The sequence below is a fragment of the Zonotrichia albicollis genome, chromosome 12, assembly GCF_047830755.1.
Source record: "Zonotrichia albicollis isolate bZonAlb1 chromosome 12, bZonAlb1.hap1, whole genome shotgun sequence".
NCBI classification, from domain to species: Eukaryota; Metazoa; Chordata; class Aves; order Passeriformes; family Passerellidae; genus Zonotrichia; species Zonotrichia albicollis.
The window spans coordinates 641,633-657,316 of NC_133830.1; the positions used below are offsets into that span (position 1 = coordinate 641,633).

The 15,684-nt window shown below is 55.0% G+C and overlaps 1 protein-coding gene and 1 long non-coding RNA gene across 3 annotated transcripts in view; one reads left to right on the top strand and one right to left on the bottom strand.

Annotated features, from left to right (window-relative positions):
* Window positions 1–14,009, top strand: LOC141730699 (uncharacterized). The gene is made up of 3 exons (XR_012582310.1): window positions 1–556; window positions 2,145–2,273; window positions 7,349–14,009. It is a non-coding gene; the product is annotated as an uncharacterized LOC141730699 (long non-coding RNA).
* The window catches only part of LMCD1 (LIM and cysteine rich domains 1), a 22,140-nt gene continuing 16,036 nt past the window's right edge, over window positions 9,581–15,684 (bottom strand). For both annotated transcript variants that reach the window (XM_074550278.1, XM_074550279.1), the window contains exons 5-6: window positions 13,412–13,627; window positions 9,581–12,817 (exon numbers count right to left, since the gene is read on the bottom strand). In XM_074550278.1, the coding sequence (XP_074406379.1) occupies window positions 12,662–12,817; window positions 13,412–13,627 (372 nt within the window). In that variant the 3' untranslated portion in view covers window positions 9,581–12,661. The remainder of the gene's footprint in view (window positions 12,818–13,411; window positions 13,628–15,684) is intronic.

Genomic DNA, 15,684 nt, shown 5'->3' on the forward strand with positions numbered 1-15,684 from the left:
TGGTATCGCGTAACCGAGGCAGTCACTCTAAAGCATGAATCCGCTGGGGCTAATGATGGCTTGAAGAGCCTCAATGAATCAGTGGCTAACTGCTGCTCACCCCGGGCTGCCCTGCTGCCCTGGGGATGCTCTGCATCCTGCAGAGCCCGGGCATCCACCCCTGCAGCGGGCACTGCGCTCCTGCAGGGCAGCGAGGCTGTCTGTCCTCCGCCAGATGTGCACGGACATTCCTTGACCAACCCCGCATTTAGAGTTAGGTTCGAGGCTGCCATGAGTCGCTTGTTTCCCCTGTAAATGCGCTGCATCCCTCTCGGCAGGGCCGGGGATGACGGACGGGCGGTGAATGAGCCATCGCTGCCTCCCGGAGCTGCACACACACACACACCGAGGGAATCGCCGCAGACCCGCAGAGCTCCGGGCCGTGCAGGGCTCCAGTCCCGTGTGGAATGCCGTGTTCGTGCCCCCAGAGGGGCAGCACAGGGCTGGCCGGGCTGGTGTCACCCGCCGCAGAGACAGGCAGCTCCAGCTGGGGTGCCCTGCTCGGGCAGCAGTCCAGGTCAGTGCTTTTTATTCCTGCTTTTCCTGGAAGGCTCAGGAGCTCAGCTGGGCTCCCTGGGGGCAGCTGGGAGGGATTTGCTGCCCTGGGTGAGCGATCTGCCTTTGCTGCCCTGGGTCCGTGATTTGCCTTTGCTGCCCTGGGTCCGTGATTTGCCTTTACTGCCTTGTGTCAGTAATTTTGCCTTTACTGCCCTGGGCCTGTGATTTGCCTTTGGGTCAATGATTTGCCTTTACTGCCCTGGGTCCGTGATTTGCCTTTGCTGCCCTGGGTCAGTGATTTTCCCCCCAGCAGGGCCTTGGAGGGGCAGCTTTATTCCCCAGCCTGGTGGTGGGAGCCACTCAGGGCTAGGGGATGGTTCATGGCCAGGCAGGAGCTCGGGGTGGAGCTGCAGCAGCTGAGCCTCTGCCCAGTTCCATTCCCAGTGCCAGGCTGAGGTGCCCAGGGTCCTTTTCCAGGGTTTCAGGGATGGCTGCTGGGGCTGGTTTTGCTCAGGCATTTCCACTGGGGGGCTGCAGGGCTGGGGATCACAGGATAGAAGAATCCTGTGAGATTCAGCAAAAAGCCATTTCTGTCCTGCTGGGTGCTTGCCAAGCACTTCCCATTGCCACAAACACCTTCAATGGCCCTGTGTGAAGGCCTTTGCTGGCCAAAACACATCTCAGCCGTGTGAAGGCCTTTGCTGGCCAAAACACATCTCAGCCATCCCGAGGGACTGGGAAGGGTCCAGCCATGCCCACCACACTGCTGGGGCACTGGGGCTGCAGGGCCTGGGCTGAGCAGCTCTGCCAGAGGAGACCTGCAGCTCCCCTGGGCCACCAGGCACAGCCAGCCCTGCAGGGGAGGGAGCAGAGTGGCTCCTGTGCCTTTGGAAAGGGAGCACAGCTCCTCTCCTGCCTTTGGAAAGGGAGCACAGCTCCTCTCCCACTGCCAGCAGTCAGCAGGAGGCTCTGGATCCCCCTGGAGATCTCATTTTGGGACTGTTTGTGCAAGAGTCATCTGTTACAGGGCTATTAGGAAGCTAATGGGGGAGTGCACATAAATTAGGCAGGATTGGCCATTGTCCTTGGGAATTAGGGAGCATTTGGACATGGCATTGGGAACTCAGGCGCTGGGAAAGGGCCTGGAGGCAGTTCCAGAGGGCTTGAAAACCCTTTTGGATTGAGCAGCAGGAGAAGCAGCTGCTGGGGAAGGAGCCAGAGGATCCTGTGGGGCACAGAGTCAGCAGAGCAGTTTGTGACCCAGTGTGGTGGTTTGCTGGAGCAGCAGCAGCCTCTCCCATGGGTGCTGGGTTTGGCTGGGCCGGGTTAGCTTTCCTGCCAGAGGCCTGTTGGGGTCTGGATTGGGATAGAGGGCACTCTGAGCTGTCCTGCAGCATGGCAGCACCATGGCAGCTCTCCCTGCAGCCTAAGCCTGTTTAGGGCACTTCTACAGGGTCTGCAGAGGAAGGACATCTTTGGCACTTGCATTTATTGTGAGCATTGCCCAGGTCTCGTTGCAATGTGCTGGGAGGAGGTGCAATAAATAAATAAATGTGTTTGTGCCAGACGAGCAGGGTCTCTCTGAGTGCTTGGTTTGTCTCTTGCAGGTGTTCCCCATCACTGTCTTTGGAACCTGAGATGCCCCTGGTGTCACAGAGCACCTCCCACCTCCTCCTGCACCCTGCAGCAGGTGAGGGCTGTCCTGCTGCCCACCCTGGGGGGATTTGGGAGCTCAGGTAAGCACAGTAAGATGTTGAGAACAGTCTCAGATAATTTTATTATTTAGACTTTAGATCCTTGGCAAATGAAAAAGAAATTCTATTTATTCAAGAAATCTCAATTACCAAGTGAAATACCAGCAAAATAATATTTTAGAAATGGATTGAAAGATTAAGGTGAGTGGGGTTATTATTGTCCCTTTTGCATTTCAGAGCCCAGCAGACATTATTTATTAGCACTATTTTTACCATAGTAGTTAATTTTGAATAAACATTAGGATTCTACTCCATCTGATCCTCAGTGGAGTGTTGCAATCCCTGCTGCTGCTGTTATAAATGTGATTGCAGATGCAAGAGCTCAGCTAGAACATACCGTCTCACACACAGGAAAGAGAAGGTTGCACAGGAAAAATGCCAGCAAACCAAAGACCAAAACAAGCTCTGAGATGGTTTGATTTTCCGTGTGCTCTGTCAAAACCAATTCTTTGGCCAATTTCTGGCTTCCCCTTAATTGCAGGCTCTGCCATCCGTGCCCTGGTTGGTGTTGAGGGTGGTGAAGAGCCTCTGCAGCCTGGAGGGGATCCTGTGTTGTCCCTGCTTTCCCTGCCCCTCCTGGCTCCCTGGGCTCCTGCCAATCCCAATCTCAGTCCCAGCTGCCAATGAATGGGCTTTCATTTCCTGATTAACAGTCAGCAGCTTTTGGGGATGGTTTTCTCCTTGTTTTTTGACAAACCTTTGGCTTCCAAGCCTTGAGAGTCCAGAGCTCGACAGAGGTGGGGCGGGTTTTCTCGAACAGCAAAAGGTGCCCCTGCAAAACCATTCCTTCCATATATTCCCACAGAAATGCATGAGCTTGTGTGTGTGTGCTCACAGACAGGCCTGCAGTGGCCTCTGCGGCTGGGTCCAGCTTGGAGCTCAACCTTCAAACCTTTTCCTTGTTGGAAGGGTGGAAGTGGCAGCCCCTGAGCCCCTGCACCTGGGCATGGACCCTGAGGGACCCCTGGGCATGGACCCTCAGGGACCCCTGGGCATGGAACCCCCCCAGGGACACCTGGGCATGGACCCTGAGGGACCCTGACCCCAGGTGGGGCTCAGAGCTGGAATTGTTGGGAAGAGCAAGGGAGAGCACAGAGGGAGCTGAGAGAGGCTGCAGGGGTCAGGCAGGGAGGGGAGGAGCGGAGAGGGAAGATAAAGGATGAGGGATAAGGGATGGTCACCCCCAGTGCTGTGGGCACAGGGACAGGGGCAGCAGCAGAGGCCAGGCTGAATCCCAGGGCCCCGTCCTGCCCCACAGTGCCCAGGCCAGCAGGGAATGTGGCTCACAGCCACCCCACAGGCAGGGGCTGCACCTGAGGGTCCCTGTGCCATTTGGGATGCCCACACAGCACTGCCAGGGCAGAGAGGAAAAATGGGGAGGTTTTCCCCCGAGCCACCAACAGTGAGGGCTGAGACAGTTTGGACAAGCTGTCAAAGCTCTCCAAACAGCCTAAATAATCACCAGGCCAGATTCCTGCCGGTCCCAGCAGATGCTAGAGGCTGTTCTGAAACAAATACAAACCCAGTTTGCTCTCCCAGAGTCGCTCTCCAAGCACGAGATAAACTCCATCCTCTGCAGTGCGGCTGCCAGAGCTGAGCAGTGACCCCTGAAACACCCCTCACCCTGCTGGGCTGGCCTGGGCTGGCACCTCCCTGGGACACCCATAGCCGTGTGTCACCTCCCTGGTGTCCCCAGAGCTGTGTGTCACCTCCCTGGTGTCCCACAGCCCTGTGTCACCTCCCTGTGCTGCCCCTGGGGCGGCAGCCCAGCCATTCCTGGCAGGTTTTAATAGAACCTGCTATATTTAGCTGAAAAATAAATACATTCTTGGCTTGCTCAGCCCTTGTGCTGGCTGATGAATGGGCAGGAGCTCGTTCACAGGCAGCTGTGCCACCCCTGGGGCTGGGCAGGGCAGGGAGCCCTGTCTGTGCTCGGGTGGGCACTGCTGGCACTGGCAGCTGCTCTCTCTCTGCTCTGTGTGTGTGCTATCAGTGTGTGTGGCACTGAGGAGAGCAGCCTGGGGTGTGGCACCTGGGCTGGGGTCTGTGAGGGCACAGTGACCCTGCCTGGGCTGGGCTGGGCAGTCACAGAGGCTCCCTGGGGCAGCACCTGAGCGTGGCCATTCCCTGACATGGGGTGCTCTTGGCAATTCCCTGAATTCCCCTTGTGCCAGGGATGCCCACAGCCTGCTCCTGAGCACTCCCACCGTGTGCCAGGGCTGCAGCTGGGGCACAGCTGTGGCTGTGCTTAAACTGGTGTCATTGCACTCCTTCAGAGCCTGAGCAGCCCCTGGTGAGGCCCCAGCTGTGCCCCAAGGAGCAAATTCTGCTGGGTGAGCCCAAATCTTCCCTCACCACCTCCCTGGACCGGGGTCTTGGGGGGGGTTTATAAACCAAGTTCAATCTTCTGATGCTAAATTCAATTTCATCCAATAACTGTGAAAGCCTGGCAGTGCCTGGGCTGCCCGCTCAGCCTCCTGCTCAGTGCCAGGGCAGTGCAGCCCCGCAGGGGGAGGTGGGCACGCTCCCAGAGGGTTTGGCTGGGCTCCCCCTGTGCAGCTCCTCCTTGCCGGGGTGTGAGCATGCCAGGACACCCCAAACACACCAGGACACCCCAGACAGCTCCTCCATGCCAGCAGGGATGAGCCTTGCCCTGGGCCCACAGCTCCTGCCCCAGGCCTGGAGATTCCCCCTCTACAGCAGGGTCCAGCTCCCTCCTTTGGCTTCAAGCCCCTTTAAAACCGCATTACTGCCCAAACAGGCTCATTGCTCTGTGCTGGAAAGCCAAAGTCATGCTGAAGGAGCTCCCCAAACCAGTCTGTTCCCAGGACAGCAGTTCCCATGGGCTGACTGTCCCTCTCAGCTCTGGGGTCCCTCCCACGCTGCCCCTGTGGCCTTTGGGGAGGAAGGAGCTCTGCCCTGGGCTCATTTCCCTCATCCATTCCCCCAGCTCCTGCAGGGATTGCTCCAGCCCTGGGACTCAGCCTCTGGGCTCTCAGCATGGAAATACCATCCCTGTGCTCAGTGCTTGCTGGCCATCACTGCAGCTCCCATTTTAGGACATATTTTCCCCAAATTGCTGCCTTATTTGGCCTTTCCCCCCGTGGTTCTGGTGACATCACCCAGCAGGCAGTCGGTCCTGGGGCCACCACCCTGAGGGACCCTGTGGGGAGCTGTGGGGTCCCTCCCAGGGGATGGCAGGGCTGGGGCTGGAGGGGGCTCTGGCCCTTCCCTGAGGGGACAGCTGCTCCGGGTGGCACAGGGCAGGGGACAGCACCCTGCCTGCTGCCAGGCTCCAGGGGTATGAGGGTCACCCATGGAGCCTGTCCCTTGTGTCCGTCCCTCCTGTCTGTCTCTGTCACTCCTGTCTGTCCCTCCTGTCTGTCCATTGTGCTGTCCCTTGTGCCTGTCCCTCCTGTCTGTCCCTCGTGTCTGTCTCTCCTGTCTGTCCTTCATGTCTGTCCCTCCTGTCTGTGACAGTGACACTGCTCTGTGTCCTGGCTGTCGGTCATAGGAACAGGAGCTCTCCCTCCCACTGGAACTGCCCCAGAGCCCTGCCCTAATCCAGAGCCCTGCCCTAATCCAGAGCCCTGCCCTGCCACCAGCAGAGCTCTGCCCCTGCCCACACTCCCATCCTAGAAAAAATGAAGAACCAGCCCCTGGCCCAATAAACCCCCTTGATTTCCCTGCTCTGGAACCTTCACCTTGCCACGTCAGAAATTCCCAGCCCAGCTCATCTCCTTCTGGTGGAACACTGCTATAAAAAACTTCTGTGCCAGGAGCCAATTGGAAATAAAAAGACTTATTTTGAAAAATCAGATGAAGGGGATATTTCTGGGTTAGGGATATTTCCTGACTGCATAAATGCAAGCAAAACAAAACTGGCATATTAATGGTTCTTCAGAGATAACCCAATTTATTTTGCTACATTTAAGAATGAATCTGAGGCATTCTTTTATCAGAAGTGCTGCTGCCAGCTTGTGCTGGTATTTCTGGGGACAGAATGGCTGAGCAATGCTGAGCTTTGGATGTCCATTGGCTGGACCAGGACAGGGCCTTCATTTTCCAGGGTAAGCTGCTCTGAGAACCAATTCATAATGAGAACCAATTCAGAATGTTATAGTTATTTTTTTTTAATTTTCTCTACTGTTTATAAGGAAAACCATAACGAAAATCTCTGTCTGAGGCAGGATTCACGAAGCAGCAGCAGGAATTGTGCTCAGCCCCTTGGTAACTCCATGGGGATTGGAGTTCCCTTGACTTCTTGCATCTATTTTTGACATGGAGCCACCCAGATGGTGAAGACATCAGCTGGCCACGCTCGTCCTGCCCTAGAGAAAACGAGGAAATGGCTCTTCCATGTGGGAGGGGAAGGAGAAAAGGCCCTGCAGTGGCTGCAGGGGTGCCTGTGGTGCATGGCATCCCCCAAGGGAGATGATCAGCATTGGCTCCATGATCAAGAAAGCTGATCAATCACTTTATCATTCTATACTTGTTAATAAACCCCCTGCCCTCACAGGCAGTCTGATACAGGTGGATCCATTTGGTCCTTGAATCCAAACCCATCACCTGTGGCCAATTAAGAAATCACCCTTTGGTAAGCAAATCTCCACAACACATTGCACATGTGCACAACAACAGGGGCAGCAAGTGCAGATAAGAATTATTTCTCATCCTTTTCTCTGAGCTTCTCCCAGCCTGCCCCAGCACAGGGCCTGGGAAAGTTGTGTGTTCTCTCTGTGGCCAGAGAGCTGCTGCCACAGGTACAAGAGTTGCTTAGGTGCTAAGAACATATGAAATAAACTGCATTTTAGGATTAAGGAGGAAAATCTAGGGAGGCTCTGAGACAAATCTGAGGCCATGTGAGAGTTGCAGTGAATTGAAGTGTCTCAGATGTGGTTTCTTTAACCATTTGGAATTTGTTTTCCCAGAACTGGGATGTCTTTTGGAGAGCTGTGACTGGGGCTCACACACACCACTAAACCAGCTGGGGTTCCCCACCCAGCTGCACTGAATGCCAGGAAATGTGGATTACTGTCAGCCTTGCATTTCCACAGGGCTTGGCTGCGTGGTCTCCTCCTTCCAGCTCCTTCCCAGTGGAACAAACACGGGATCCTGAGGGGCCCCAGGACACGGAATGCTGAGGGTGCAGCACTGCAGCTGTTACTGCTGAGCCAGATGTTCCACAGAGCATTCCTCTGCACCCTGTGGAAAGGCTCAGAGATGGACATTGGACACTGGCTCTGCACAGGACCCAGCCAGCTGAACGAGACACGGGCCAGTGAGTAAAGGTCTCTTTTATGAACCAAGGCCATTCATGCTTTGCCAAGGCCTTCCCTTGAGATGCCTGAATAAATTCCCTGGATTGACAGGGCCTGCAGAGCAGCCCTGTGAGTGAGAGGGACTCTGCTCAGCTCCTTCCTCCTGGGTGTGCAGCTCTGCATTCACTCGGGCAGGAAAGGTCATTTTTCAAATCCAAGGAAAATAATTTTTCTTTTCTGGTGACTTTACAGTCACTGAACATATTCTGGAAATCTCCAATCTCCAAGTGGCCTTTAATTAACTAATCTGATAAAGTGACTGTGCCTAATGCTGGGGGGTTTCCCAAAGTCCCTGGGCTCTGGGATGGACCTTCCTGCAGGGGGGAGAGCACAGGGCTGTGGCAGCAGCTCTGGTGGAGAGGAGAGGAGGGATCCTGGAGCCACAGCCTGGGGCTGGCTGGAAAGGACCCTGGAGCTCCTCTTGGTGTGGGGTTACAGCCCCTTTTTGAGGGGAAAAGAGCCCCAGAGCTCTCTCTGTGCTTCTTGCAGCCCCTGCACACAGCCTGTGCCACAAACTGAAACTGAGCCTTTTGTTCCTCTGCCTGGAACTCCCCAGCCCTTCCTGCAGCTGAGGGGCTGCTGTGGGACAGACACTGCCCTGGACCCGGGGTCCTTCTCATGGGGCTGTTCCAGGCCTTGTGGTGCCAAACCACAGCTCCTGGTGAGAGCTGACAGCGAGAGGACAGGACCTGAACCTGGGGGACAGGAGCCAAACTGACAGGACAAGAGCCAAACTGAGGGGACAGGACCCAAACTGAGGGGACAGGACCCAAATTAAAGGGACAGAACCCAAACCTGGGGGACAGCGTGGTCCCTGCCCGGTGACTCAGGGCGTGCTGCCCAAGGGGACAGGGCTGGGGCTCTGGTGCTCTGGGGCTGTGGGAAAAGCCCCCGTTCTGCTCAGACTGGCAGCCAGGCTCAGGCTCCTCTCTTTGGGCACACAGGGGAGTCCAGCCCGATTTCCCACTGCCAGGACTGGCAAACCATGGCCCCAGCTTTGCCAGCCTTTGCTCAGCGTGCTGATAGGAGCAATGGCAAGCTGAACTGCAGAGGGGCACAGCTGGATGGGCACAGCTGGATAAGAACAGCTGAATAAGAACAGCTGCATAGGAACAGCCTTCCTTTCTCCCCTGCCAGCCAGGGCTACTGAGGGCCAGCAGAGCCCCAGGAATATTCAGAGCACAGATCACCCTCAGGCTCCTTCTCTATTTTTGAGACAGAAAACACCAGTATTTGCAGAGCGACTCTTGTAATTCTGACCAGCCTGATTGTTTTTCTCCTCAGCCCTCGCTGGCCCTGTGCTGTGGGCAGTGCTCAGGCACTCCTGGTGCAGGTATTCAGATATTCAGATATCCCAGTGTGTTCTGTTTGAATCCCAGGGCTGGTGTCAGCCCCGAGCCGTGGGAGGGGAGCCAGGCAGTGCCTCCAGGCTGGGGAGGGCTGGGGCACAGCCAGGGCCCAGCTCTGCAGCTGTGTGTTAACACTGACCTGAGCAGCGCTGGTTGTATTTTAACACTGTCCAAATATTAACTCTGCCCAGAGGATGCGGAGGTGTTTCCTTGACATGGCAGCATCCGGAGCAGGAGCTGCCAGACACAGACAGCATCTGCTCACAGCTCCTTGGAGCAGCCCTGGCTCTCAGAGAGAGGACAGGCAGGGACAGAGAAAAGAGAAAGCAGGCAGCACAGAAAAGGCAGGCAGCAGAGGAAAGGCAGGAGCAGAGAACAGGCAGGAGCAGAAAAAAGGCAGCAAAGGCAAGGCAGCACAGCCCCTGGGACAGGGGAATTCACAGGACAGGCTCCTGCTGCCACCCCTGGGCCAGGCACTGACACAGGGCACTGACACAGGGCACTGTGAGCTGGCCCTGCACCAATCCTTCTCTGGAGCCACATTAAACACAGCTCCCGTTGTTCCTGGTTTGCTCCAGGTGATGTTAGCATTTTTTGATAATGTTTTTTGAAATCAGGCAACAATCTACAAAACCCTCACTGTGGAGAGGGTGATTTTTTTGGTGATTTGGCTGAAGAAAGGGAGTTGAAAAATAAACTCAAGCTCAAATTAGGTTTATATAAACATAACCTCACTTTTTACAGAAGAACACCCAGCCACAGGGGCTTTCTTTAGCTCTGCCCTGAAGCAGCAGCTGCTGCAGGTCTCAGGAAGTTTCCACTGAAATGCACCCTCTCTTCATGAATAGTTGCTTTTTCACCTCTGCATTTTTCTCTCTGGGGCTTTTAAGCAAGTTTTATTGTAGTGTTTATACAGCCAACTCACTCTGCCTTGGTTTATGTTTTTCTCGCCCGCAGCCACTGAATTTTGAGGTTTATTAGTTCCAGGTATCTGAAATCACATCTTTTTAGAATTGACTGTGTAATAAAGCCCCTTAAAAGTTTCTGTTTAAGGTGATTGTCCTCCACCCCGGGATCAGGTTCTTACTGAGTTTTACCCAGGATCAACAACTTCTTTCTGGCTGTTTGTTACACCCAGGCAGGTAACAGGGATCCCTTCCATTCCAATCAGTCAGGTCTGCATCATTCACTGGGGAGGTACCCAGGCAAAGAGCTGCCTTTGGACACAAGCTGTGCAGGAGAAGGCTGATGGTTCTGGCTGGAATGGTGCAGAGCAGAGCCTGAGCAGCACCAGGGCAGCCCCAGCCTGGGCTCTGCTCTCACCCCAAGCCAGGCTCTGCAGGGACACAGCCACTGCAGTTCCCCTCACACAGGGAATTTCTGCACAGTTCCAGAAGCATTTAACTCAGAGGTTCAAATCCTCTCCCTAGCTTAACTCAAACCATCTCCCACGACTAACTACGCTCTCTTAATCAATCTTATCATAGCCCTCTCTTATGCCCTCCCAATCTTAATTGCAGTAGCCTTCCTCACGCTAGTAGAGTGCAAAATTTCTTCAAAAAAAGGGGGGACCACAGATGAGACAGCACTGCAAATATTTGCAGATTCAGAGCAGTTAACTCTGAAAAACTTCAGCTTGCAAAGCATTTGCTGAAATGTGGCTTCTGCCCAGGCAGAGGTTATTTCTCTGTAGGGAGGCTCTGCCCTCCCTCTCTCCCACCCCTGCTCGTGGCTGGGTCGGCACTGGGGGAGCAGGTGAAGGGGTTTTATATCCAAAATACTTTATTTAAAGTTTTAGGAACATTCAAATGTACTGTCAGTCATACTTAGAACAACTACACAGAACTCTTGAGTTTAAACTGGAGCTGGACGCTCACCCAGGAGGCACAAATTCCCTGTGCTGGCTACCCTGGCCATGCCAGGGCAGGACGGGCTCTGTCCCTCTGCAGCCCCCCAGTTAAAATGCTGTCCTTGCTGGGGAGGATCAGCCCGTGGCCACCCTGTATTTCATCTCCAGTATCAGCACTAAAGGCTCCCATATGTTCCGAGCTGTTGGATGCATTAATTTCACGCTTTTGCTCCCGACACTGGAGAGGCACAGGATTTTGTTAAGCTGTTTAATTGCAGTAAATTTCTTTAGCAGACAGTATTTTATGAGCTGCAGAAATACCTGCAGGGCTCGAGCAGGTGCCAGCAGTCCCAAAGCCTGAAGGCAGTAAGTGTGTGCTGGAGCAGGGACTTCACAAATTACAATTTCTAGATCACAAAATCACAGCTCAGAACATGCTGCACTGGGCTGCCACCACCACGCCTTGTCCACAGCCCCTCTGCAGCTCTCATGGAGCCCTGTGGGTCTGGAAGGGATCTACAAGGTCTCCATGGAGTCTTTCATTGTGCATACAGTGAACTTGGGCCCTCGTCCTGTCAGAGACACCCAGGGCTGCCCCCAAAGCCCTGCTCTGCTCCCAAAGCCCTGCTCTGCCCCCAAAGCCCTGCTCTCCGTGTGCCTCTGCTCTGACATTTGCCCAGGCTCCCACCTGCATTCCTCTGCAGCCTGGCACCACCTCTTCTCCATGCCACCCCCTCAGGCTGGCTGGCTTTTAGCCCTGCCTGGGCTGGAGGGATCCCCTTTCCCCCAGAGCTCCCCAGGCAGGGACAGGGGAGGGTTACCCCCAAAACCAGGGCTCTGCTGAAAATCCCAGCTCTGAAATGCTCGTGTGTCCATGTGGGTCCCCAAACGCAGCAGGAGTGCCTCCCATGGGGCTGACAGAGAGCTCAGCCCTGTCTGCACCTCAAACCCTGGCCCTGCTTCCTCCCCTGGCTCCTGTGGGACCCCAGAGTCCCCAGCGGGGCCCCAGTGTCCTCAGTGGGACCCCAATGTCCCCAGTACTCCCCATGCAGGAAGGTACAGCTGCCTGGCACCTGGAAGGGTCACTGAGGTATTGCAGGGAAGAAGGGTCACTGCAGCATCCCAGGGACACACACACACACACACACACACCCATACCCACAAACACACACACTGTGCCCCCCAGCACAGCTGATAAAGCTGTTTTCCACAAAATTCTTTACATTCCAGTCCCAGGGTGGCAGCTCCAGGGGCTGAGTCAGCCAGTGACCAGCAGAGCCTGCCCTGCCCTCTCATCAGGGTGAGCCCCTTGCCCTCTGTGCCCACTCCTTGGTTTATTTTGTTGCACAGGACAAAGCCCCAGCTGCGTGTGGCAATTTTACACCATTGCTTTCAGCAAGCCGTTCACATTCCTCCAACCCACTGCCTTGGCACAGTGGCAGCAGCCTGTTAGCCTAATTCCAGTAAGGATTTAAAAACCACAAACACCCCTTGTTTTTGACCACAACTGTAGGTTTAGTATGCCAGAAGTTACTGCTGAGATGTGTTATTTCCAAAAGACTGTTGCAAGATCTTAGTCATAAGAAGGTTGGACAGACTTGACAAAAGCCAGCAGAGCCCAGCCCCTCCTTTGCTTTCCTCTCCAGGTGCTCCTGGCAGGTACACGTGGGCACAAGGGCTCCCTGGCAGATCCAAGAGGGCCCCAAGGAAACACCTTCCTCACGCTGTGCTGGATGCCAGGGCACAGGAGTTGCTTGCAAGTGAACAGTCAGACTCTTAAATCTGGTAACCTTCCCCTTGTGCTGTGTTTCCCGATGCCCCCAGTCCAGGTGGGAGCCCCTCTGGCCCTGCTCAGGCCCTGCTCTGGCTGCAGGTGCTGCACAACAGGTTGGCATTGGCCAGGGTGAAGGGTTTGCCCGTCAGCAGCGTCTCACACTCCAGGCAGGCAAAGTGCTTGTGGTGCCAGGCCAGCCCTTCCACCTGCTGGTAGTCCTCCGAGAAGATGATCTATGGGACAGACAGACAGACAGACAACTCATTTCCACCACCCCACCAAGCTGGAGCATGGCAGGAGCAGGGAGAGCCACCCCACAGCTCCCACCAAGCCCATCAGCTGTGGAGCTCAGGAATGGGTACACAGAATAATCCCAGGATGGTCTGGGCTGGAGGGGACCTGTAAAGGTCATCTTGTCCCACCCCTGTGCCCGGGACAGGGATACCTTCCCCTTGGTCACCTTGTCCCACCCCACTACACAGGACAGGGACACCTTCCCCTGGCCCAGGCTGCTCAGAAGCCCTGGCTGAGCCTGGCACTGGCAGGAGCAGAGGGCCACTGGTGGCTCCCACCCAGCACAGGGGGATCAGAGGGTCTGCAGCTGGTCCCCACCTGGCACAGGGGATTCCAGTTGCCCAGGTCACTCCCTCCCGGGCCCAGGGCATCCCATTCGCCCAGGTCCCTCTCCCCTGGCACAGGGGATCCCAGGGGCTCTGGCTGTTCCCCACCCTGGCACAGGTGATCCCAGGGGCTCTGGTCATTCCCCACCAGGAGATCCCATTTTCCCAGGTCCCTGCCCCGGCCCAGGGCTCCACCCCAGTCCGTACCTCGTCGCAGCCGGCGCAGCGGGGCCGCAGGCTCTCACAGTAGTGGCGCCCGCACCAGGCGGCCCCGCTCCTCCAGAAGTAGATGAGGTCCACGAGGGGCTCGGCGCAGCGGCAGCACACGAAGCAGGCGGGGTGCCACAGGCGGGAGTAGCCGGCGCGCTCGGCGTACACCACGGGGCAGTCCCCGGGCACGGGCTGCTGGCACGCCTCGCAGCGCTGCGAGGAGGGCTGGGGGTCAGCGTGGGCAGGGGGATACCCACCCTGCTGGGCAGCTCATTCTGAGCGGCCTCTGGGACCCTCCCAAACCAGCACCTCCACCAAAATACAAACGTCCTCCCAGAAGTTAAGAATTCCCATGGTGCAGCACATCAGAGATGTAAATTTGAAAAGAGATCAGGAACTTTGGTTTTTTCCCACTGTTTTCTGTCTGTGCCTAACTCAGCTGTCACTCCACAGATTTCAGCAAGTGTTTTCTATTTCTAACAGGCCAAAGAGCCAGAATTAGATGTGATTAATCTCAAGATTAATGGCATCCATGCACATTAGACACCAGACCAAGTAGGTCTGCTCTTTATCTGTGCCTGCAGAGCAATCCTGTGATTAGTGAAGAGCCAGCCTTAAAGCTCCACTTGGAGGCTGGCAGGATGTTGCTCCAGCTCCCACTGAAGCTGGGAGCAGCCTGTGTGTCACAGGGGCTGTGGCTGCACTGCTGTGCCCCACCAGAACCCTGGCACAGCAGTGTCCCCTCCAGGTGGCACAGGGGCAGGGGCTGGCAATGGCCCTGTGGTCAGATGACAACTAAAATCACCCCAATTGAAGTCAACAGCTTCTAACAGGTACAATGACAGAACCACAGAGTGGTTTGGGTTGTGTTCTCCCAAGCTCTGCACCCATCACACCAGACCCAGGCCTTTTCCAATGCCCCCAACACCTCCCTGAGGCCCCAGATTTGGGGTCAGCCCAGAGCCAGACCCCACAGCTGCCTCTGCCCTGCCAGCCCCAAGGGCCACAGCCCCAGCAGCCAGCCCTGCTATCTTGCAGGATCTAAAGCAAGAACAAACACTGCAGCTTCCAGGGCTGAGCTCAAGTTCCTTGCCAGCAAGAACTGTTAAAAAAAAACCAACTTATTTTGCTGTTTCTTTCTATGGAAATTATTCACAGGGAAAATCTATTCACAGGGCTTTTCCCAAGCATTGTATAACCTCCACATCCTGCTATTTACACACTACAAAGAGGTGATCCTTCAAGTTTGAGGTGGGATTACAGCTTGGTGCTCCTACATCTCCATCATGCAGGCAGAGGAGTGAACACTTTATTAGCTGAGGTGTTGGCCAAGAAAGTGTCCTGTTCTCTTGGCTTTCCCACCCTGCTCATGCCCAGCTCCTGCTCTGCAGTGCCAGCTCCCAGGGAAGGAGCCCCCAGACACCACCAGCACTCTGAGCTCTCCCTGCATTGCTGGCCTCAGGCTTTTGGGAACAGTGATTGATTTGGATCAATTGCCTCAGGATTGGATTTGATTCCAGGGCAGGAATCAAACCTTTAACACCGGAGGAGTTCCCGGTTGTGGGGGTCAGGATTCTGAGCTCTGTGAGAGCACCCATCCCGTGGGACAGACTTGCAGCAGGCATGTGGAGGCACATGGGGTCAGTGTCCCCAGTCCTCCCCGGCTCTGCCATGCCTGGGCTGCACAGCCTGGCTGTCCCAGAGGATCTGCCACTGCTCTGAAAGCTGCTCCATTTTTCAGCTCGTGCCTTGAGAGAAATGATGCCTCAAACTAAGGAGAATAACATCACAGTTATGTATTTATTTATTTGAAAGGACAAACTCGCAGTTTAAGTAAACCTTCATTGCTAGGATGACTTATTAATGTGTTTAAAGGAAACCTTCCTTTTTTGGCTATTTTTTATCTTAAAATTCAGTGTTTTGTTGCAATAGTGAAAATCCTTACCGTGCCATTGGATTCAAAGTCAGCAGTACGCTAAGAGACCATGGCAGAGGGGAGACATTACCCAATATGGACTGAAAATGAAAACTGCTCTTTCATGTACAACCTCAGTGCAGGAATGGCAGGAAGGAATCTCCTCTTAAAACCACTTGGACACCATTTGCTTTTTCAGCTTTAAATCCTCTGCTGCAAGTCACCCTCACAAGGACCAGGACAAGGTATTTCCACTCACCATATTTTATGATAAGCATCTGCTCAGCAGCACTCCAGACAGCGCTGGGGGGATATAAATCTAAAAGGGTGTTGAGGAATCTCAGCCATTTCTCTG